The 24,052-nt window shown below is 42.7% G+C and overlaps 1 protein-coding gene across 1 annotated transcript; it reads left to right on the plus strand.

Moving 5' to 3' along the window:
* The first annotated feature begins 112 nt into the window (after positions 1-112).
* bcl2b (BCL2 apoptosis regulator b) lies at positions 113-23,243 on the plus strand. Its single transcript, XM_038717982.1, has 2 exons — positions 113-1,216; positions 22,244-23,243. The coding sequence occupies exons 1-2, from the start codon at positions 668-670 to the stop codon at positions 22,379-22,381; spliced, it is 687 nt and encodes a 228-aa protein (XP_038573910.1). The 5' UTR covers positions 113-667; the 3' UTR covers positions 22,382-23,243.
* Positions 23,244-24,052: the final 809 nt, after the last annotated feature.

The following is a 24,052-nucleotide window of genomic DNA, read 5'->3' on the forward strand; positions in this document are numbered from 1 at the left end:
GAGCTATGAATGATTTTAGTGCAGTTCTTCGTGTGCACCGAGCGCAGCCAAAGGAATGACTTTGCGTAGTTGACGTCAGGAATACCTCACTAGTCGAGTGCGGCCCACTAGCGGTGGGCAGGGAGCTGCTAAGGAGGATATGAGGAGCAATCGTGGAAGAGTACTCAGTCCGACCTTGTCTGGCTCACGGTCCCGCGCCTTGTTGTGCGTAAACGCCGCTAAAATAGTTGGCGGCGTTCAAAGCCCCTTCAGGCGCGTACAACTTTGGACTTGATTCATGTTTTTATTTGCAACACATCCACGTCTGGGTGATGTGCACAGGAATAGATCAACACTACTCCAAACCTCTTCCGCATATTGGATTACTGTGCAAAGAGAAGGTCGCCAATGTCCCTCCAAGGATTCTGGAAATGAGGACTGCTGCTGACACGGATTCGGTATTTTTCGACTTTTGAAACGTTTGTCTGCGCAGTTTTAATCAAGGGCTTTTCTTCAACTCACGAAGCATTTTCTCCCTGCGCGGGACTGCTCGTTGAATTGCTTATATTTGAATATAATCGAGTTTTGGATGAACCCTGTGCTGTGCGTTTTGCAGTGCGCACATTCGATCATAATGCATGTTATTTAGGACAGAATCTGTCTATATAAAGTGCCAAATTCAGCCGAAATGGCCAACGAGTGTAATCGCAACATTGTGGAAAAGTACATCTGCCATAAACTCTCCAAACAGGGCTACGTGTGGGGATTTGACGATGTCCGGGATGAAGATGCTGCTAATAATGGGTCAATAGCTGCCCCTCCACCGACTTTGGTCCGCCGGTGCCGTGAAGACAGTACCGGGCCTGACAGCGAGAGCATCGCCCACCTCTGCAAACGGCTCCCCCAGTCCGACCCGCACGCCGCCATCCACAGAGTCCTGCGCGAGGCTGGAGATGAACTTGAAAGACTATACCAGCCGGACTTCACGGAGATGTCGCGGCAGCTGTATCTCACCTCCACCACGGCGCAGAGAAGGTTTGCTGAGGTGATAGACGAACTGTTCCGGGACGGAGTGAACTGGGGCCGGATTATCGCTTTCTTCGAGTTCGGGGGCACGGTGTGCGTGGAGTGCGTGGCGAAGGAGGGGATGACCCCACAGGTGGACAACATCGCGGAGTGGATGACAGAGTACTTAAACGGACCTCTGAACAGCTGGATACAAGATAACGGGGGATGGGTAGGTCTGATTCCGTGTAGTTGAGCGCTTTGCAGTTGTGTGCCACGGGGGCGCACAAGTCCTCCTTTGCTCTGATTGAAGAGGTTTTAATCAATAAATTCAGTCAGAGTTCAAATGTTTAACTGAGATCAAAAAGTGCATTCCGATGTGACTTAATATCGAAACCACAGCTGTGGCTGATCATTAATAAGAATTCAATTTCTCACTGCCCATTACGCACGGCAGCAAGAACGTTCCTGATGGGCGGCCTCACTTATGAGCAGCTCTTATTGGCTGTTCATGGTGGCTGTCAAGCTTACTTGACCAATAAGACAGCGTGCTCTGTCACACCTCCCTACGCTCTAGCCCGCCTTGTCAACTGGAGAGCCAGTGGCCGCCATGCTGCTGTCATGGCGAGGAGGGGGCAGGCCAGTAGGCCTATAATCCGGGGAGAATTAAAGCTTCATTAAATCTTAAGCACCACACTAAGAAGAATTGAATGTCAAATTTCAACATTTACCTGTACCTCAAGCTTTATGTAAATTGCTGGAGTACTGCGGCGATGTGATGCATTTGGTCTTGGTTGTAGCAGGAGGGAGGAGGTCAGACACATGTCAGCAAACAGAAAACTATTGAATTAATGTGTTTGGGCCTCTGGGCATGGCACAACAGGTCTGTGCTATGGGGCCCTTTTTCTGCACATCTACATGACACATAAACTTCAGGTACTAATGTGGAGAGACATCTACAATCTGCCTTTACCTGTGTATACACATATATTCATTCACAGAAAAAGAGAGTTGAATTTGAAAAAAAGTGCAATATTATATCCATTTTTGCAACTATTCTCCTTATCCAATGAAGAGCATAGTAGTCGCCTCTTTTGTGCTCCTCAACAACTATTAAACCAATCTGCCTTGAATTAGCCTCTAATTAGCAGGGGTGCTCTTAATAAGAACATAACATTTGTGCTGCTGGGTTATTTTAGCCAGAAGGTATCAGAAATTGTGGGTGGGTGGGTTGGGGGTTCATCAATGATTCATATTGAACATTTCATCTCAAAGGGAGGGACCATTTAACATTCCCCTTGAGTTTGCCTTGCCCCCGGAGGTGGCAGGTTGTGCCACATATCAAAGGCAGGCAACAGAGGGAGGGCCCTGCAGGAACACAGAACGCTAATCTGCAGCCACTGTGTTTAACATACAGTTCTCTGTGCATCTAGGTTGGAACTCTTTTGTCTGCTTTTTGGGCTGCCGAGATGCTTGCTCGAGGTCTCTGGAGCCTGTGCCCACCACACAATAATGTAGGTCATCATAGTCTGTGTTTTCCAGCTGGGCGGAGATGACTGTATCTCTGCTACTCTGCGTCCACTTTAGAGAGAGAGTACAGTCTTTTAATCCAGAGGATTATTCGAGATTATTTGAAAGCGTATGTTTCCACTTTGGGTCGTTTTGGAGGATTTCTGCTCGCAGTACTGAAACCATATCCAAATTTATGTAGGCTCAAACTAGGCGCTTAAACAATTTGACGCAAAATATATTCGTGTTGGCTCATGTGGGATAATACGTTGAATGTTTTGAGCTTCAGCATAGACAGATAGGAGTATAACAGACACTGGTGATTTATATAATGATTTGAATGCTGTTCAGGTGGGGAATTTCCTGAGGGGTGTGTGTGTGTGTGTGTGTGTGTGTGTGTGTGTGTGTGTGTGTGTGTGTGTGTGTTTCAGTTATTACCTGACATTTAATAACTGACACTGCAGATACAGAGCTTTGTCTGTGCTCTAGATGGGGTTTGCAAAATTCAGCTTCTCCTTTTTATTGACTTGTTGGCTAGTGAAATATAGAAATGTCACTGTATCATTCAGCATGTGCCAAAAAGGTTGTTTGCAGTTGCTCTCGCATCTAAAGGTTTCTTTGGTGTATATAGCAACTGAAGGTTGTTGATTTTGTTCTGATTTCTGCCTGAAATATCCATCCAGGCCGCAAGTTGCTGAGATTTCTTATCAGACATCTCCCCCTGAGTGGGTCTCACGGCTGTTGCCAGGATTTTAGAGATTCTGAGGTTGTGAGTCCCCTCACTCCCAAACAAATCTGAGCAGATGCATCAAAAAACAAACATCAGAATCAGTTTTATTGCCAGGTATGTGTACACATATGAGGGAATTTGACTCAGGATTGTACATTGCTCACGATGTGCTTACTTATACAATAATACCATAACACAATAATAAAATAATAATAAAATAAAATCAGACACAAACTACAGAGTAGACAACACTAATATACACACTATGAACAAAACAATTTAGACATATTGACAAATAGTGCAGTGATCAGAGTGCAAAGGATGCAAGAGTAAACTATTCTCATTATGTACATGTTGAAGGTGGATATGATATACATGCTTTAATCATTCAGATGTTTTTCATTTTATTTATTATTCTCTTAAATTATCTACATTTGATTCACTAAATGCAGTTTCAAAGCCTTCTCTATATTGCCAGGAATCAAATTCTCCTCTGGAAATAGCATCATTCATAGAGAACACCCCCTGTTGCTAAAACATATTCCCAGAAAACCTAAGGCCTCGACCACAGTGTCTTGGTAGTGACGGCACCAAAAATGGTTGCCACTGTTTGGATATAATCTGGCAACCAATCTGTTTTAGTGTGAAAGATTTGATTAGATTGTGGTCCAAATGTGCTATATTTTGATCTCGAATCTACTCATCTTGGACTTTCTGGAGGGTTTTGATCCATTTTGGGGCCACACATTTTCAAGGTTACATATGGGTCATATATATTTTGTTCATTTCATCCACCATCTGCCAGGTGGATCTTAGAGGAATCTGGATAAAACACATTTTATGTTTCTATCACAATGGCTCTGTGAAGGCAAGGACTATAATGATACATTATTTTTCTTAATTGAGTTTACACAGCTTTGACCTTACTATGAAGACATTGAATAAAAATAGTTATAATGTGGTTAGACAGCTTTTGTTTATGGTCACTTACACTCTCCATTGTGTTATTGTGAGCAAGAGGTGAGTCTTGTGTTTTCCACCACCATTACAAACAAAGGTGGGGGCTAATCAACCTATTACTGACATTTTGACATGTGAGAGTGGTGTGGAAACAGTTTTCTATCGGCCACCCTGTTTCCTGTTGTTTTTGAGACCATTTGAGCCCAAAATAGGAGTGCCCACTAATCGTTGTTGAGTCTAGGCATCACCGGTGAGTCAAATATTCTTTTAGTTCAACAAAACTATCTGCCCTTCAGAAATAACAAAGCAGTTACTGTATTTTTCAAAACCCAGCTGGATTCAAAATAGCTCCCTTCTGCACTGATTACTTCCCACACTCCGAGATGTAAAACACTGTCCTTTCATTGTCCTTAACGCTCAGTTTTTTCCACCTGTATAAATTCATCCTTTTGTGGTGGCAGAAATTGCTCTCATCAGGGGACGATTGTATTTAGGCTGCAACCTCACACACGGTGCACCTGTGTTTATTTACAGGCACTCACAGTAAATACCTAGTGATTGAACAAAGTGGCAGACGGCGTCCGACTTCTGAAATTACATGCTTGACCTCAGACGTTTGACTGGCTGCGGAGGCATCATGGAGCACAGTGGTTTCACAATTTTGGAAGGCTAAGTGAGAACAGCTAAAGATATAATGTTGAGAAATGAATTTCTTTGGTCCAAACTGAAAACTGTCAACACCTATTGAATGAATTGCTATGAAATTTTGTACAGACATTCATTGTCCCCAGAGGATTAATCCTACTGAATTTGGTAATCCCCTTAACCTGTAGTACCACCATGAGATTGGTCTGGTCTCAAGTCTTTCATTTGGCACCATTATTAGGTCAACATTTAAAATTTTCCAATATTTTGGTTTATGATCAAATAACTAAAACTAATGATATTCCCATTAGTCTCAGCTACTGCAAATGTTGGCATGATTACATGTTACACTAAGACGACAAACGTGATTAACTTACCTGCTAAACAGCAGCATGTTAGCATTGCCATTGTGATCATGTTAGCATGCTAACGTTGGCATTTAGTTCTGTACAGCTTTACAGAGCCACTGTCTTATTTTGATGTGGTGGACAAGAAGAAGGAGTTAAAACACCTGACCTTTCTGCAGTCTCAAACAACAGGATTGAGTGTCTGAGGAATGCTGCTAGCCAGGTGGCCTGTTTCTGTGTGTTACAGGTGCGTGTCTTTGAGGAGAAGACAATGTAAATTGGCTTGGGTTGGGTCTGTCCTGTGGGGGATTCCCTGAGCACAATCTGCTCGCCAACGGGTGGGATCTGCATGTTGCTACGGTGTGGCGGGCATCTGGCTGCGTCCCTCTCTTCCGTTGTTGAGGCTGAATGGATCTGGGACAGCAAGGAAGTCATTAATCTCCATATAGGTGACATGTCGGCAGAGCAGAGGAGGAAAAAAATCCCTAACAAACTCACTCACAAAGGAGGCACATGCAGCCACTCATGGGAAAGCAAAAAACAAACAAAAGAAAAATCCGGTGAGATCTCACTTACATCCAATTTCAAGTCAAGTCAATACTGGGGCAATGTTCTGGAAGTGTTCTTGGGTATTTTTCACATGGCTTTCAACTGTTCTCCTAACAAAAAACAGGCTGTATTGACAGTGAAAGGAAAGCTACGTTTGAGGAGACAGGCTTTTACAGTGTAATGAGCTCTAAAAGTTGTGATTGATCCATCCGTTCTGAGCCAGAAATGTTCTCTGTTCACAACACATGCTGTCACAGTCAGTTGTTTCCTTTTCATTTGCTAATTAGTAGTTGTTTATCAGTCTGGCCGCACAAAATTAGAGTGTGTTTTTTTTTTCTACAATCAGAGGAATAAACAATTACTCATGCAAATAGCATTTAGGGGTTTTCCCCTCCCACCAGTCATTTCAAAACAGAGAAATAACTACAAAATTTCACTGCTGGAGAAGTGAAAAAATGTCTGTAACTAAGGCTGAGTTTTGGAGATTTTGACAACAATGTTATCTCTTGATGTGGAGCTCTGGGCTCTGTAATGGAGACTGTACACCACAAAAGAGCTCAGTGTGGCAAGGAGCAGCCAAGATTTTCCCCTGTACTGTACCCCTTTTGCTGCGCAGGCCTCAGTCGCTCGCCATCTGCCACTGTGTTTACACCCATCAGCCGAGCAACTGTAATCTCAGAAACATTTCCTACAGACGCAGGCAGTTCTGGGCCCAAACTCTTTGAATCAGTCTGACATGAATGCTTTCTTTCAGGAACAGGCCTGGAGAGATCTCTAACCTCTCTGCTATCTGGGTCTCGGAGATGCTCAAAGCACAAAGACCTTTGTTCCAGAATTGCCCTGTGTGAGAAAAGCAGAGTTCATGTAGAGCAGTTTGAGTGTCAATAAACTACTTTGGTCAGTTTTTTAGATCACTTATAATCTAACATTATGACCTAAATTACTTTTCATCTTAGCTACAAAAAGAGATATAATTTGTCTATCCATGTCCTTTCCTGCACAAATGCCTGCCACAACAGTATTCACAAACAACCTTTTGTGGCCATTTACACTAAAAACCAAGTGCATCTTGTTACAGAAAGAGCAACGCCTACTTTGCCTTATCAGCCGACAGCCTTTCACTACATAGAATAACGTAAGGTTTTGTTGCAGCTAGATACGGTTCTTTGAATAATTTATTTAAAGTTTGATCTGCAGTTCTTTTAACAATAAAATCAAGTCGATCCTCAAACTGCTGACAATGCTGTCAGTCTTAATTATATTGTTATCATGAAGACAGAGTAACACACTGTCTCTCTAAAGCTAAATTCACCCAAACAAAAGGATTTTTATTATACTGAAAACTTGAACGTAAGGTCACACATTTTGTTATTCTCTTTTCAACCTGACATGACACTTATGTCATGTTTATGTCATTCTTTACCATTTCACGCATGCCAAGCATTTCATGAACACAGCAGAAATGTGCACCTTGAGTGGAAGTCACTTTAACAACACGATTAGCACAGAAATACGGTTCTATTACAGTTTCTTCAACATAATTCTGGTGCTTTGTGAGTGCTGTTCCAATTTCCACGACATCACTTGTCTCCAGAGGATCCTCCACCCAGTCGAAGTGTGCTTATTTCTGGGCCTCCTCAGGAGAGCTGGAGGAATGTCTGCTGGGTAACAGCGAATGTAAATAAATAATGGGGGACGACCTGGGTGTTTCTTTCCTGAGTGGCCGATGAAGGGTGCGGCTGATTTTGTTGTTGGACGGTCATGTCAGCTGAGCTCATTCAGGAACCACTTTAGGCGGTTTGTGTGCTGACGTGTGTGTGTGGTTTCTGTTAGTTTATTATGTCGCTCACAAATTCTATATGTAGGCCTCTGGGGCCACGTGGGCCTACAGATTGGTGTTTCCTTTTCTTATTTAGTTCAAATCAGTAATCACCTCAACCTGCTGTTTTCCTGTTTCATGAGGGACACGTGCCTGAGCTGTTTAAAAGCACCACTATCCCAGTCAGAACACACACTGATGAATAATTTATATGGTGTAGATAAACTCGGACACTAAATGGATGTCCCTCAAGTACAACCCCAAATGCTGTCTGAACTCCGTTTGAGAGATTACCTCTTCTTATTCCCGTCTTTTTTTCTCACTTCTTTCTCCCCCTGTCTCCTATTCCACCACCATAAACTCATTTACATATGTACACGTGCCAAGCCCATCACAAATGACACACTAATACCCTGAGCTCTGGCTTTTAGTGTCAGGTAACGTTCCAGATTCTTAAAAAATGCAGGGACATGTGAGAGGCCTCTAAATATAGAAGTGTTACCATCACTGCTCCCGTGTGGTCCTTTAATTGTCATGTTGCACATAAATCCCTGCCCTGTTTGCTTCTGTGCTATCATCGCGTTCACCATCACAGGCACCGCCACCAATCTTCATGAAAGAAATGTCCTAATGAACCATTTCAGATAGTAGATAAAAGAGTTTTCCACCTTTCCTGTCATGGTGGGAGCTGGATAATGAGGAGCCTTCTGAGACGCAAATTGACTTTGCCAGTGGGCACACCCTTGCTAGCTGCGCAGCATATCAATATAGGGCAAGGTTAAACAGTTCCTCCCATTGTCTGGGTACTGTAGATATTTTTGGGACAAACCCCCAAAAGGGTTTTAAAAGAGATTTGATATTCTCAATTAGAGCAACAATGGCCACTGCTCTGAAATGCAGCTGAAATTGTCTCCTAAATGACTTTCTGGTTCACAAAGAGAGAGCCTGTTGCCTGGGTACCTGTGACATTGTTTCTGGTAACTTGTTTCAAGTTCATTGTTTTTTATGCTGATGATTCAAATATTTCCGTTAACTTTCTACTGTCCTGTGGTTGTGGCAGAAGACTCAATACCAGCAAGATTGTGAAGCAGTAATTACCCATGTTTTGGCTCTTGGTGCCAACAAAACAAGCAGTAAATGCGAAATTGACATATTATCACCTATTGCCCATTGACTATTTACACATTTAGCACACACAGAGTAACACTAGCATTCATTTGGGCTCATCCATCTGGCAACCTGATTAATTTTAAGTTCAATATTCACTCTGCTTTTGGTTCCGCTTTGGTCTCCACTAACACCTAAAGGATATATCTATCTCTTTAGCTGCACATGCTGCTACACTATGTCACCTTCAAGTTGCTAACTGTGCCGGCTGTTTGGTACTGAGCAGGTAGCATCCAGTGGGTTGCTAGAGCTTTTTTGTTAAACAAATAATGTCTGTCTGCTGCAGCTGAAAATGATGCCAGAGCGTCACAAGTGGTGAGAGGGCACCAAAACAATAAAGTTGTAGAAACAAAAACAACAAACTGAAAGATGCTAAAATGCCCATAGAGCTGAGGAAAACTGCAGGCAATAATTCCCTGGTCAGTTCTCATCAGCGGCATCCCAAATCATCATTTGATTAAAAAAAATGGGCTGTTGTAGCTTTTAAACTGAAACTGAAATGAAACTGTGTTTTTTTTTTTATAAGTGAACTGACCCTTTAAGGTTTATATAGTTTGTATGCACTCGCAGACAGGCAAACACAGAAGCGGATGTACTGGTGCAAATCAGTTATTAGCTGTCCACAAAATAGCTGGGTATACACTCACTCGCATCTATATACACACATATTCTGTGGCACATCGTCGTGTACACACAGAAGCGGATGTGGTAGTGTGAATCAATAATGCTGTGTTGTCACAGGGTGACATGTGAGCCATGGCAGAGAGCAGATGGCCCCGGGGTGCTTAGCTTCCTGTTAGCTGTGCCATTCAGCCTCAACACACACACACACATACAAACACACCACTACCGTCTCCGCCGGGATTTCCCGGTGCAACTAGCCACAGCATTGGCCATTAACAAACAGCAAGCCATTATTGGCTCTTCTCTGAAATGCTGAGTACATGCCCTCCCCAAAAAATGACAACAGCCAGATAATGGTAAATAGATTTCTCTGCCTCATCCATGGAGGTCTGGGGTAAATAATTCTCTAGACCCTCTCCCCAATGTGATTTTTGCCAGCAGAGCCTCCGGAAATCTGATCTGTTTCAGTGGACACTGAGTGAGGTCAGCCATTGCTCGGATATCACTTTGACTATGTTGTATTGATTGAGCATTTCCGATGGTTTGTGTTGGTATCTCAGAGCAAAGACCCAATTAATGCAGTATACCAGTATACCATGTTGCATATGAAGGTGAGATGTTTTAGCACTTGCTGTCATGTTGACGGCTTTCAACTGGAGTGTGTGTGTGTGTGTGTGTGTGTGTGTGTGTGTGTGTGTGTGTGTGTGTGTGTGTGTGTGTGCGTGCGTGCGTGCGTGCTCCCACTCCAGGTAAAGCTCACACGGCACCACCCTGTTGGCAGTCACCTTTGATGGCGACTGATTAGGTTTGAAGTGCAGAGAAAACGATTCTGATGTTTGGAAGATAAAAGCTTTGCCAAGGGAACGTGGCTGCTGCCACGTGGTGTTTCACGGCGGTGATCAGTGTTCATGAAACTCCTTCGCCATCCTGAACTCTTGATGTCCACCCAAACATGCAACCAGATTCTTTCCGCATGCTGCAGTGAACAGACATTTTGTCGCTGTCACAGATGACCCCTGCTGTTTTCAGAGGACTACTACTGCATGCTACTTCTGACAGGGATATCTTGCCGGCAGGGGCAAACCGAGTACTGCCACGGCATTATATTACATCAATTTCACTGGGTCTACTCTGAAGGTGTGCTGCCTTTAATTGGTTGTTGGGCTGTCATTACAACTTCAAATAATGACAGATACTTCAAAGAAAACAGGGAGAATTGAAAGCAGCAGAACTGACAGTGATTCCTTTTCTTCTTAGCTATTTTGTTCAGGATTTCTGGTCTTTTTTGACAATACAGTAATGCTTTATGCCTGTGTATGTTCTAAGGATGCGATCATCTTGTGACCTATGAGAGCAAATGTTTTATGATGCCTGGCTGCAGTTATGTCAGGCACCATTTTGCTTTATAGAGGAGCGTTAACTATAACAGGTCTAGACCGGTCTCATGTCGGCAAATTTAACCAGAAGTTTAATTAACTCTGCAAATTGACATATAAAGTGCTTCATTTATCTTTTACATTTTGTGGCACTTGGTGGTAAAAAATGTAATAAAAAAAAGAAGAAGAAGAAAGAGCCCAAAAAGTATGTTTTTTCTCTCATTTAGTCAACAGAATACCAAAGATACCATTGTAAAAATAAATCTTTAACTATCAGCTAGCTTTGCAAACTCATTTTCTGATACCACCCAATCTATCATGACAGGCACTCACACCCCTCGACCTTCAATGTTTCCTGATTTGAATTAATGTGAGTCCACATTCCTGCACTCCAGGTAGGACAGTGGGTAAGGTACTGGATGAAATGTCTGGACTTCATAAGGTGTCTTTGATCAAGAGGTGAGGCTAACAGGGTTGAGGAGGAGGAGGAGGAAGGGCAAGCAAGTAGAGGAGGCTTATAAAGCTATAAACAGGCAGTCCAGTCTTTCTTAGCCACATGGGCTGTAGCCAGGTCACGGCTGCCACGGTAATTGCCAGGGAAAAAAGTATTGATGGTTAGCAAAGTATGATGAGACCACCAGGGTTGAAAGACCAAAGCTAGTAGAGCAAAGAGTAGGGTTTGATTTCATTGGAGTCTATGCAGTTAGCAGAGAGTCGGAGAAGTAGGATTAGCTCACGCCATAGAAATTTATAGAGCAATCTTGGATAAAGTTGCCTGTTAAAGTCATCTGACTCAACAATCATCTGATTCTCAGCTGATCCATCTGCTGACCGGGAAAGCAGAGAAATCTACTCGTGAAACATCCACATGGGCATTACATAGCACAAAAGAAAAAGAAAAAAAATAACATTTTTAACAGCCAGGGTTCAATATGCATCCATTTTTGTTCATGTATGATGCAATGTTCAGTTTGAGGCCGTTTATTCTAATATTCACTGCACTGCAGCATCACAGCAGTCACTGAATACCACTAATGACATTTTCCATGGATTATTCCAGGGGGAAAATGCCAAAAATAAAATAAAAACTCCTCCATTATGACACTGACATGTGCCTTATTAGCTTTCTACACATTTTCACCAAAGACCTTCAGTATCACAATAGGCAACTTATTATCATTCATCAGGTAGGCTGTGCTTGTTTCCCTTTGGTCTCTATATACAGACAGGGAAGGTCACACAGCTCCGAGTGAGCCAACCTGCTACAGATAGTTCAAACAATTGGACGTTTTTTAAAAGCGTGCAGCACAAAACAGCTCTCTCCAAGGTCTCTGTGAGTCACATTGAGCTCAGACTGAAGAAACAGGATAAAGAAACAGGAATTAAAGTGGTGTCCACCCCGGCTTTTAGCTACTTGATTAGGACTTTTATTACATACATCTATTTCTGAAAAGGATTTAAATGTAGTTTTTAAATTACATAATGCAAGGGTGTGGTGTAGCTGTGTTCCTTGCAGTGGACTTGGTTATCTCAAGGTTCATTCTTTCTCAAATCAGGCCTCTCTGGCACACACAGTGCAGTTGTTTGTTTCCACACATCAATGCATTCCTCTCATTCCTCTCCCCCTGGATGAAAATCAGCTGGTTGCCTGAGAGAGGTCATTGAACTTTTTCCCAGTATTCCCAGCCTGAGAAGAGAAAGGGGAGGGAGGAAAAAAGTTTTCTCAGCCAGGAAGAGAATGTCTGAGTTCTTTATCTTCATTCTCACCGTTTCAAAATGCCCTCATGCTCCACACAGGATAGACTGACATTAACATTACCAGCATAACACCAGGAATATGCCATTACAAATAAAGGTCTTTCATTCACAACCTTAATTAAAGGCCATGAGAACATGTTTTTTATCAGCTTCTTACTATAAGTGATCCTACATGAACACACAATTTTCTCCCAAAGCTAGAACAGTTATGTTTGTTTGTTTATGTGCCAGGAAACTGCCAATCAGTTCTGATCAATCCTTAGATGTTTTTTTGTGAACTTTAACTTAGAATTTTGCTCATTTAATTATGAATGTTTTTGTTGCTAAAGAGTAGACAAACACTGAAGAATTCACAGTACGTTTTCAGGGGCTTTAAGTAGTAGTATGTAATGAATATCGGGTATATGTACTTAAAGTATGAAAAGTAAAAGTACTCATTATGCAGAAAAATTGTGTGACTGATATATTGGTATATTTAGATTGTGTTATACTGATCCATCAATGCATACGTAGCATTATACTGTTTGCAGCTGGTCGGGGTGGAGCTACTTTATAGACAGTTTCCTAGTTCAGTCCAGCAGTTCCCAAACTAGGGATTGGGCCCTTCTGATAAATTGTGGGAGTAATCGGATGATTCATTGGAGAGAAAAAAATAAAAATAAAGTTCTTCTACACAAATATGTATAACTTGTTTGGATTTTCCTCTTATATTTGGTGTTTTTTTTTATGAAATATTGGATTATTTGATGTCTTTAGGCCTTAAACAGTAACCGTATGAGAGGTTTAGGGCGGGAAATGTCTCTTTGGTGTCAACTCATAGCCCCGAGCTACACACTGCTTTTATCTAAGGGGTCGCAAACCAGAATGATTGAGAACCATTTGTTTAATTGGTGAAAATTAATTGTATTTTATAAGCTTATGATCTGTTTTAAGGCAAAATCTTACTACAGGTGTCAGATAAATGTAGTGGAAAAAATAGAAATGACTTAATGTACAAATCCATTTAAATGTACTTAAGCACAGTACTTGAGTGAATGTACATAGTTACTTTCTGTTACTGGCAGTAGATGCCTTCAGTTTGACTTTGTGGAAAATCTTCATTGTGGTTCGGCTCCCCTTCTCCCCACTTCAAAGGTGTTCCAGAGGGAGTTGCACCTCAAACAGATGATTGTTTCCTGTGACATTATCGGACATCTGAGATCTATGCTCGTGCCCTGTCCCAGACTGTGGCCTCTCTCATTTACATGGGTACACGGAGAACACTGCTGAACCTGAAACCTGGCCTGCATCTACTCCAATCACGTAAACTGCTCCAATATCTTGTTGCCAAAAACCGACAAGCTTTCATTTAGCGACTTTACAAGACGTCTCCTGGATGAAAGAGGAGACTATGAGAGGCACTGTGTGTCTAGCTTTGATGTTCTAATGCTTTCTCCTTCCCTGGCATGTTTAATTCTCTATTAGGTGATATTACACCCGATTTGTTTGGCATGGCTTCCTGAATTACAGGGGTAACTTTGGGCTTCATCAAAGGAAAAATCACAACATTCCCACTTTTTGTGAACATAAAACTCGCCCTTGTGTTACAGTTTTCTTTTTCTTAGACCTGGAGCTAAGATTTAGGAGTCAGTTAATGGTTCAAAACAAATACAAATCTCTTAGTTACAGTGTCTAACCAACTGGAGCTCTCCACTGCTGCACCCCCACCCCCACCATTTTCTCCACGGTATTAGTATGACTACATGTTTGGCTTGCCTCTAGTCTTTCCCTAGTTACCCGCACAGAGTCTGTGATTTAACCATACTTGGCTCTGCCACAGAGACGCCATAGTCTCAAACCAGACAGTGATGTCATCCCAGCAGCGTCTGGCACAGGATGTGACCTAACACTAACTGAACTGTCAAGCTCTTTTACAAAGACTTACACAATCACTGCTGCCTGAAAACATCAGGATTGTGTAATTCTGTTACGTCAGGGCTTGAAAAAGAAACACAACAATGGAAAAGCTGATTGCGCCATTTCAAAAAAAATCCCAAACCAAATGATTTCATATCTTGGGTAATGTTCAGAACAATCAGCCACCACAGGCGCTGCACATCAAATATGCTGTAGATTACATTCCCACACATCCCATTCATAACACCATAGATAGATAGAGACATTGCACATAAAATACAACGAGATGCAGTTTAGAGCAAACCACTGAACTTAGCAGCTTCTATAAATAAATAAATACGCCATAAAAGGACAGTATACAGTAGTTGTTCTATTGAGTTAGTTGTTCAGATCATTCAGTCTATTTTCAGCTCGGCTGCATTTGAGAAGTTGGTTGTGTGGTCTCAAGGTCTTAAGGGGTCAGTGGACATGACTTTTAAGGCTTGAAGCAGTGTGCCGCCCCTGTCACAGGAAATGAGCCTCTCCCATGGGCTCTGTTTGTCACAGGAGAAGCAACTGGCCACCTGGGAATCTTCTGGTTCCCACGGCCTCTATCTGAGGTTTCTATCTAAACCAATCAGGCAGAGCGGTTCAGCAATGGGGGGTGGGGGGGCTCCCACACTTGTTTATTTTGCCAAAGTAAGAGGTGCTCTGGTTCCTGTACACAGCAATCCAAAGCTGATTTAAAGCTGATAGAAGAGTTTGAAATGTGAAAGTTTTACCTCTGTGTTTAATCATTAACCCAAACTGCGGAGTGAATGTGAAACACGGCATTGCCTTTTTGTCCACATGAGTGCTTTATGCATGTTTTCTGTGTTTTAAATGTCACAGGTAGTACTCTAATTTACCAAGTGGCCTTTTGTACAAGTGCCCACGCATTCCTCACTGCGAAATCTGGACATAACAACCCAGAAGCGGTCTTAAAAAAAGCACCACGGTTATTTGGCTTTCACGGGCTTACATGGATTTTTTGAAGCCACAAGCGCGTCACTGGAACAGTCGATGTGCTATGCAAGGCTTCCTTGGAGAGGACACAGAGCTATTAGACTCCCAAGTGGCAGACATCCTGTCTTTACTGGAAAGCCACTCTAGCCAGGTTTAATGCACTCCAAACACACCAGCCTGCACAAGTGTGGATGATGAGTCAGCAGCCCTTTTCCATTCTCTCCTCTGCTCTTGCGCGTCATTGGTGGCCTTTTAAATGGGGCGAGCAGCAGAGATGAGGGTTGTTTTATTAGATCAGGCAGCCCTGAACCAGGAGCTCACATGAAGCCTCATGATATTTATAGCAGCACTAGTCTTGCCGCCTCTGTCCGGTTCAACTATTGTCACTTCCTCCTTCGCTGCGGGCCGGACGGGCTCACTGCAGACAGCCCCTTTCAGCTACATTCTATCAATTTGAGAAAGCCATTGTGCCGAGTTTTGGCAACTGTGAAGGATTTTGGATCAGTTGTTGAGGCTGAAATAGGTTTCAAGGTCAAAATCACAGGACTGGCTTATTTCAAAGAATGAAAGAAACATATCAAATGGGCTGCAGAGGTTGTCTGATTTATTGTGAGAGAAAAGGATCGTCTCTCTCCCTTTGCTTTGAAGTCTCCTTGCTCTTCATGCTGAGGCGACTGATTGTAAATGATATACTCAGCTTCAGTAAGGTGTGCAGAGATGCCGATAAACCAGGAGCGCAGGAGGAGAGCAAACACAGTCCGCATCCATCCACTCGCTCTTACCTCTCTTGAGCCTGCAAGGTCACCCAGTCCTTCATTTCATGTTGGATCAAAGCGGTTCAATAAAAATCGATGGGCTCAACAAGAATAAAGGGCCCGTGAGGATCATATAACTGCTCATTCAAGGTTAAGCAAATAGCAATGTTTGTCAGTTCAAAATCTGTTTGTACTCCAACAAAGCTAGATGCTGCTGCACAAATTGGACAATTTAACTCTAGTGGTTCTCCTCCTCCTCCTGCTTCCTTGATGGGATCAAAACCAAGTGAAGCGTTATTTGTCTCCAAAGAAACCAAAGTCTCATGTGTAAAGTCACAGTCCTCATTTATCTGACGGTTTAGACAATGAAAAATGGAGACAATAAAAAAACGAGTGTCATGAGGAGTGTGGGTGATTTACTGGCGATCACGTTTCATGTTCCAGTAGAGCAGGCTCACTCCCACGGGAGAGCGGGCTGTTTTGTAAACACACAAATGCTCCTGCCACTGACGCAGATTTGAATATTTATGAGCCTTTAGGGTAGCATCGAACGTCGAATCTGTTTCTCCCTTTACTGTTGAGTCCAATGAAAGTACATTGCCAAGTATGAAACCAGAGTCGTCAATGGCACCCAGAGCGAAAGCAAATTAAAAAGGTTTCTCATTTCTTTAGATTCAAGTCCAGACTCACTTTTTATTTTCTCGTTATCAGACTGACTGATAGTACTCCACAGTTATCATATTGTCTGGCCATTTAAAAGGCTGTTAATTCCTTGGGTGGATATATATAAAAAGACCTGATGTAAAGATGAAATTCATGGTTTAGTTTGAACAATTATTCATCTCTCCTGTGAGGCTTTCAGGCGAGCGTTATATGAGGCGCATTTAGCGCCTGTAGTCCAGTGGCTGGACTACAAACGTGCTGTTTTCAGGCAGAGAATGAGACATGAGAATGGTAATAAATTTCACATCTTACCCTTTGCCAGAAAGTGAATGAGCGGATTTTCCAAAATGTCAAACCATTGCTTTTGCAAAATTGTAGCCAAATAATTTTCTGTTGATCAACTAATCAATTTAAGGTGGGTTATGTGATTTTAATACAATGCAGTCTTTTTGTCAAATTCAGCAAATATCCCCTCACGGTCTGCTAGCTGTCCGTTCTGTGTGTGTGTCGAAAACTAATCTGGTGTGTGTACACAGCCCTGTCTATATAAATGGCAAGCAAACAAAGTGGCTCAGACCAAGCCACATAACACTATTCCAGCCATGATGTGTGTGTCAGGTAATGTTAAATGACTTGCCACGGACATTCAGCTTACTGTCTAGTTTGCCAGGAGATGCTGTTGTTGGGATGTGAGCTATACTAGCAGGAGGGTTGTCAGTATCACTGTCTGTAGTCTCGTCCCCTCTGTTAGCTCTCTGTTAGTATTGCAGTATTGTCACAGTATCGCTCTCTCTGTTAGCTTTGCAGCAGCAACTGTGACGAAAGTTTGCTGACCCGCAACCTAGCTAACGTTAGTTACAGAATTGCATACCCCACCTTAAATAGACTAGTTGTTTGTTAAAAATCTGAGCAGCATCCTTCATTTAAATCATATACAGTTTTAAATCAAGGATGCTAGACAGGTTTTTTCAAAAAGCATTTTTGTTTTGTTAGTCTGATCCACTAAAAGTTTGTGTAGCCTATTGATTGGCCATATTTTCCAGATTTGTACAGCTTTCCACCCAGTTTGCCATCACTTGGCTGTGAGATTGTTGTTTCCAAGTATTGCAGTATTGTCACAGTGTGGTGAAGGGCTCAGTGTCCTCAGCTCCAAGCTGTCTGGCAGTGCTGACACAGGGAGATTTCACTGGATAATGAGTATTGCAACAAACTCCTCCGTCATCTCATTTTTGCAGAGCCAGTCGATGGATGGCACTCTGGAGACTTGATTGAACCTGACCTGCTGCCAGACAAGAGGTTGCTGTCCTGTCACCTATTGTGCTTGGAGAGGGGTGTTTTTTTGCATCTGGGTATGGATTCAAAACAGATCAATTACAAAGGACATTCATGCCTTCCGTGCATTTTTTTTATCTCCCATTACTCCCGCTCGACTCCTGAAATGAGAGTTTTGTTTGACTTTAATTAGCTGCGGGGGAAGTCTGCAAGAAGCTCATTAGAAAATCAAAGAGGGGCAGCAGCGGCAGCGTATGCAATATTATAAGCATGTTACCAAGTGAATGCCTAGGAAATAAACAGAGCGTGGGGAGAAGCTCAGTTCAGAGGTGAATATAGCATCAAAGCCACAACAGGCACTTTAATTACAAGCTGAACTTTAACCCACATCCCTTTCTCTCAGTCTGAGTCTGCCCGCAATTACCCACAAAACCGTCCCAAAACAGAGATGACTGCCTAATCATTTTTCTGTTTTGGCAAAGCGCTGCTTGGGGTTTTAACGGAGCTAGCCAAGCGCACAAGATGACTCATTATCCTCCACACAAGTCGAGGGATCATTACCAATAGCAGGGGGATACCCAAAGGAACTGGCAAATATTTGGTATTTCCTGTTGCCTTTAAGATAGCGTAAGGCCATCCGAGGAAGACGAGAATGTAAAATCTTTTTGAGTCCACAAGAAAGACACCCAGAGGTCTAAATCATGTGAAAAACAAGCCAGAGGTTGAGGACAGTCTCTCTCCCGCTGGTGGGAAAAACAAATCATGTGTGAAGCTTCCAACCTGGGTAACCATGACAGTGAAGGCAGCAAGTTGCCACCCCATGGCTGAGTATGGGATCCTCTCAAGTCCTCACTGTTCAGTCTGACTCGTTTACTCTGTATGTGTCTCTCGGAGGGATTCATTGTGTGCAGTAAAAATGAAGGAAAGGGAGTGTGTAAACCTGGCTAGGCATTGTCCCATTGGATTCTTGGCTTCTGTAGGGCGGCTTTGACCTTTAAAAAGCCATTGATCCAAATAAAAAAAGAATACTGTAGAGAACTGCAGCCCGGACTTTATTTCCCAGATGCACACCTGCTGTCGATGGCAGATGGTTTGCTGCAGGGCAATAAGATGAGTTTTGGGGGATTATAAAGTCTTTTGTTGATGTGATGAATGCAGATGTTTTGTCCTTTCCTGTTCCTGTCAACCTTCTGTGTCCTTTGCCAGCTGCTTACTATTACTGTCTTCAAAGGCTCAGGTTTTCATAATGATAGTTAATACAGGCGGAGAAAGAGGGAGAGAGAGGTAAGAAGAATAGAAAAAATAGAAAGGTTTGTTTTTCACAATACTCACATGGTTGTGGCTGCACTGCTTGCTAACAAGTGGGTGATAAAGTTCCTAGAGTGAAGTGCAGCATGCCTCAGTCTCATGATATCCACCTGACACCCTCCCTCCCTCCCCTCTCTATCTCTGCTTCCCAGCTCTCCCTTGGGTCAGTCTGGAGTTATTACCGTCCATGTCCTTGTGGGATTCTTTTAAACATCCATCACCGCACTTATGAATCTCTTACTGTAATTGGCCCGCTTTTGTTTCAGACTTAAATAGATGATAATCTATGCCGACTGTCTGGGACATATTGAGGACACGCATCATGAGTTTGCCATTTTGTCGAGCCTTGCAAGCGGTCAGTCACATGCACTTGCTGCTGGACCCGGTGGCTGGTTTGTGTTGTAACCTCAGCAAACTGTTATTTTCCTGGACTAGGTGGGGAAAAAACATGGAGGCAGTGTTTTTGCCAACTGTCACATTCCCCTCAGCTGGATGTCTGACTGAAGAGCTTGTTCTCTAATTAATACCTGAATCCTGGAGAGGAGGAGGAAGGAAGGAAGGGGTGGTATCATCACTGAAAGACAGGACTTGTTCAGAGTTCTCTAGAACAAAGCTATCTGACATTTTGTTTTCCATTGTTAGCCATTCTAGCAGCATGCCTGTAGAGATGGCAATGTCGGTTGGCCCACCACTTTGTTCCAGATGGAAATATCTCAAACATTGATTGATATGCATAGCCATGAAGTTTTGTTCCACACATTCATGTCCCCACAGGATAAATCCTAAGGACTGGTGTCCACTTGTGCTGTAAAATATCTCAACATGCACCAGATGGATGAGCACAAACTTTGGTACAGACATTCATGGTTCCAGAGGATGAATCACCGTGAGGTTGACATTTGTGGTTTTGAGTGAAATATATACATGTGCGTAGTGTTAATTTGCACGTTAGCGTGCTAACATGCTAAACTAGGGTTGTGAATATGGTAAACATTTGCCTAGAATTAGCATGCCTGTGTTGCCATTGCAAACATCTTAGTATGCCCATGTTAGCATTTAGCCCCAAGCACAGCTGTGTCAGAGTTCAGTCTCACAGAGCTGCTAGCATGGCTGTAGAAACTTAGTCTTGTTTTAGCCCCAGATGATCAAAAACGCTCAGCTGCAACAAAGGAAATGCCATGTAGTTAAAGAGTTGAGAGAAAGGAGTTGAGAGATTTTGCCGGCTGATTTAAGAGTGCAATGTGTTTTGACACCAGAGGGTCTAAACTGGGAAGAAACTGCTGATCCTTCCTCCTCTGTGACAGCGACTGGCCCCCAGCCTCAGGAATGCGACAGGGCGGAAAGGGAGGAGAAGGAAACAGGAAATACTTTTGTCTCCCCACAGCACTTCGGAATGGATGTCTCCTTTTTTTAGTCCTGTGTGGGCTTTTGTTTGATAAAAGGAAACTGTATATTTTAATGTGACACTTGTGGAAAAAAAGAAGAGTACAATGACCTGTTTTTTCTTCTGCTAGATCAAGGTTGAATAAAATGCATGTATTCCAGTTAGAATTACACAAAACATAATTACTGTAGGTAAATTGAGTTAAACCAAGACAGATTCAAATAGAATTATAATAGATTCACATGGGAACTGACATAGTAATGTTGTAGTGAATTAAACTTAACAATTCACTATTGTTCACAGATCAAGGTCAAGGTACAGCTAAAAACAGAGGCATCAAAGGAGCTCAAATGTACAGCTTCCAACACTGCTACTTATGTGGTTAGCTTCAGAACAAAAGAGTTTATATTCAGTTGAAAACTGTTGATATATCCTCTTGTTAACCTCTCTAAAATGCACTCTATTCGTTCAAGATAATCTATGTGTGTGTGTGTGTTTGGGAGAGCGAGGAGCTTAGCACCATGACTTCCTGTCCAGCTGTTCCTGCTGTCGCTGCTTATGAGCAGATGTCTGTATTTCCTCGTCTGCGACACACAGCCATGGCATTTGCTCCACAGACTTTACATACACACGCACATTATGAATTTGTAACAAACATCTCTTAAAACTCCTGTTAGCAGCAGAAAGCACGGCCCCCTGAGTAACATTAATATATTTATGCTTTACGCTGCTGAGCTCGTCCACATGCTAAAAAGCTCACCAAAATCTGTTGATGTGCAGTTGTGAATGGGTGATTCTCGTGTTTGCCTAGTTTGTGTGTGTCTGGGTGTATGTCATTTTAGTTTTATTGGATCAGATTTTGAAATATCTGCCCCTGAGATTTCGACTGCCACCCCAATACGATATAGTGACAGATCTATGTGTGTAGTGCTCACAGCATTTGAATATCACTTTTAAATAATTCAGAAGCAACTTTTGCCAAAAAGTAGCCCCACAGTGATCTGTGGATCATGTATAAGCAATCATAATAATTGAATTTTTTAACACACATTTTCAATGATCTGATCACCACAAATCCTGTTCACCTTCATGTCAAATCTCCAACTTTCTGTATGGCTACTAATTCCACTGGTAGAAAAAATGTTTTTTTGGTGAACCAATTCTTTAAATAACAGAGGCCTACTCACTAGAGCAAATGTGTATTAGTCCACCACTGAAAATGGTCCCCAACAACTGCAGTATTTATTTCTGTTTGACTAATGTTTGTTAAATAATACAGTACCCAACTGTTACAAATTACTTAAGCCTTTTTTAATAAATAAAGTTATATATTTGTGACCTTTTTTTTAAGACTTTACATTTCAGTAGGAACAAACAGCCTCATCCTGTGTGATGTTTTCTTGTAGACTCCATCCATCAGATAACCAACTGATGCAAGAGCGCACCCATAGGTAAACATATTCTTTGACAGCCTAATTAACAGTCTGTCTTTCTCTTCCTGTCTCTCTCCCAGGATGCCTTTGTGGAGCTGTATGACAGACAGAGGGACTCCATCTTCAGTTGCTCCTGGCCCTCCATTAAGACGGTTTTCGGTCTGGCTGCACTCGGGGCAGCTAGCCTCACCATCGGAGCATACCTAACACAGAAGTGAACAAGCCCTCTTTCTACCAGCGTGACTTTCTTTCTCATCCTCCTCCTCCTCTTCCTCGTGCCTCTCCTTTTTCCTTTTAAAGGCGCCCCTGACCCCTCAGAGACAACCTGCAGACTCTTCCGAATCTGGCTCTCTTCAAAGCCCTCTCTCAGAAAACTCCCTCTTCTTCACCCCTCCACGTCAAAACAGACACACATCAAAACAACTAAAGCAACCCCGATGCACAGCCCATACGGAGCAAAGGACGTCTTGAAAAGAGGCAGCTTAGATGTAATCACACTAAGCTGAGTGCAGCTGAGGAGAAAAGAGGATTTTATTTTGTTCTGCCTGCTTCTGTACTAGTTATAGCATGAATGTTGAGTGTTAGTGTAGACGTTGCATGTGTCAGAGCTCATGCGGGACCTCTATTTGGAGGCCTTGATGATAGGGGTGCAGGGACAATGATGCCCCACACTGGAGAGGCCGCAGCCCCGCCCCTGCTTGTTAGGGTGAACAACCCCGTTTGAACTGTGGACTCCAGTTACCCCCCTGAAGCCGTCCTTCAAAGGACTTCCTCCACAGAACAGCTGCTCAGAATGTATAATGGAAACAGCTTGCTACAACCAGCGAGTTGTGTGTCTACTGCTTTCACTCCTCAGACAGCTCCAGTGAACTCTGAACACAGTGCACCATTATACCCTCCCTGGCCTTTAGTATGTAGAGGAAGGGCCAGTGGAAGACTGAGTTGTGCCGATCTTTCTTTTGCAGAGATTTTTGAAAGCGATTTAATTTTTGCAGCACGCCAAACCCCAAATTGTGAAATTTTACCGCAGAAAAAGAGGAGAATGGAATTCTTTTTTTCAAGGAGTGAAAGACATGCCAGGAAGCCTGTTGTTGCAGAAAAAAGTCATACGTTGGTGAATATACTGAGAAGAATGTTGAGCACAGCACACAAGACCGAGGTAGAAGTAAAAGAAACATTGCATTTTGCGTCTTAAGAAGAGAGAAGGCCCCTGCAACATAAAGGGACCAGATTTTAAGTGTGCATTCCTCAAGCAAAGCGACATGAACAGACCGCTCCAAGGCTAAAATAACTCCCCTTTAAAAGCATCATCACAGATTAGCACCAAGCAACTCCAAGAGCTATCAGTTCTTTTCTATTTTCTACCTCTGTTGCAGCTTTCTTACTCTTAACTCAGTCCATTTGTGGTCAGACTGTTTGGGCTCACCCAGGTTTCTGAGCTGACCCTGTCAACACGTGTCCTCCAGCTGACGAGGCCCCACTGAGATTCTGTAACGCAAGAATCCACTCTTACAAAGACGCCTGTTGACGTGGACTGAGGAAAAACTTCGCCTCGCCACAGATGACTGAGTGGAACACCACGGCAGCAGGGTTTCAGTTTAGGGCTAAGGCCAGCGTGTCCCGTGAGCTGGAACCTGAGATGTCCCTTCTCTCCGGTCTGCAAATGCATTCAGTCATTGATTTGTTCCTTCCAGCCTGTTTTATTGATGTTTGTCTTGTGTTACAGTCTGATAAAAATATGGAAAAGCTCCACATGCTCCAAAATATTTTGCTGTACACAGTACTTAGCAAGTTGGTTATGAAAAAGTGATTTATTTTACTTTCCTGTCATCAACTTTGTTGTTGCATGGACGAAAGATACTGTCTCCACACATAAATATTCACCGTGT

This window comes from Micropterus salmoides, unplaced genomic scaffold (assembly GCF_014851395.1).
Source record: "Micropterus salmoides isolate LMB-PRFRI ecotype aquatic unplaced genomic scaffold, ASM1485139v1 Ms_hic_scaffold_14, whole genome shotgun sequence".
Lineage (NCBI taxonomy): Eukaryota > Metazoa > Chordata > Actinopteri > Centrarchiformes > Centrarchidae > Micropterus > Micropterus salmoides.

Bases quoted from the DNA above. Each gene is read 5' to 3' on its own strand.
- bcl2b (XM_038717982.1), top strand. From the start codon at position 668: ATGGCCAACGAGTGTAATCGCAACATTGTGGAAAAGTACATCTGCCAT. The intron at 1,217-22,243 runs GTAGGTCTGATT...TCTCTCTCCCAG, and splicing joins TACAAGATAACGGGGGATGG to GATGCCTTTGTGGAGCTGTA.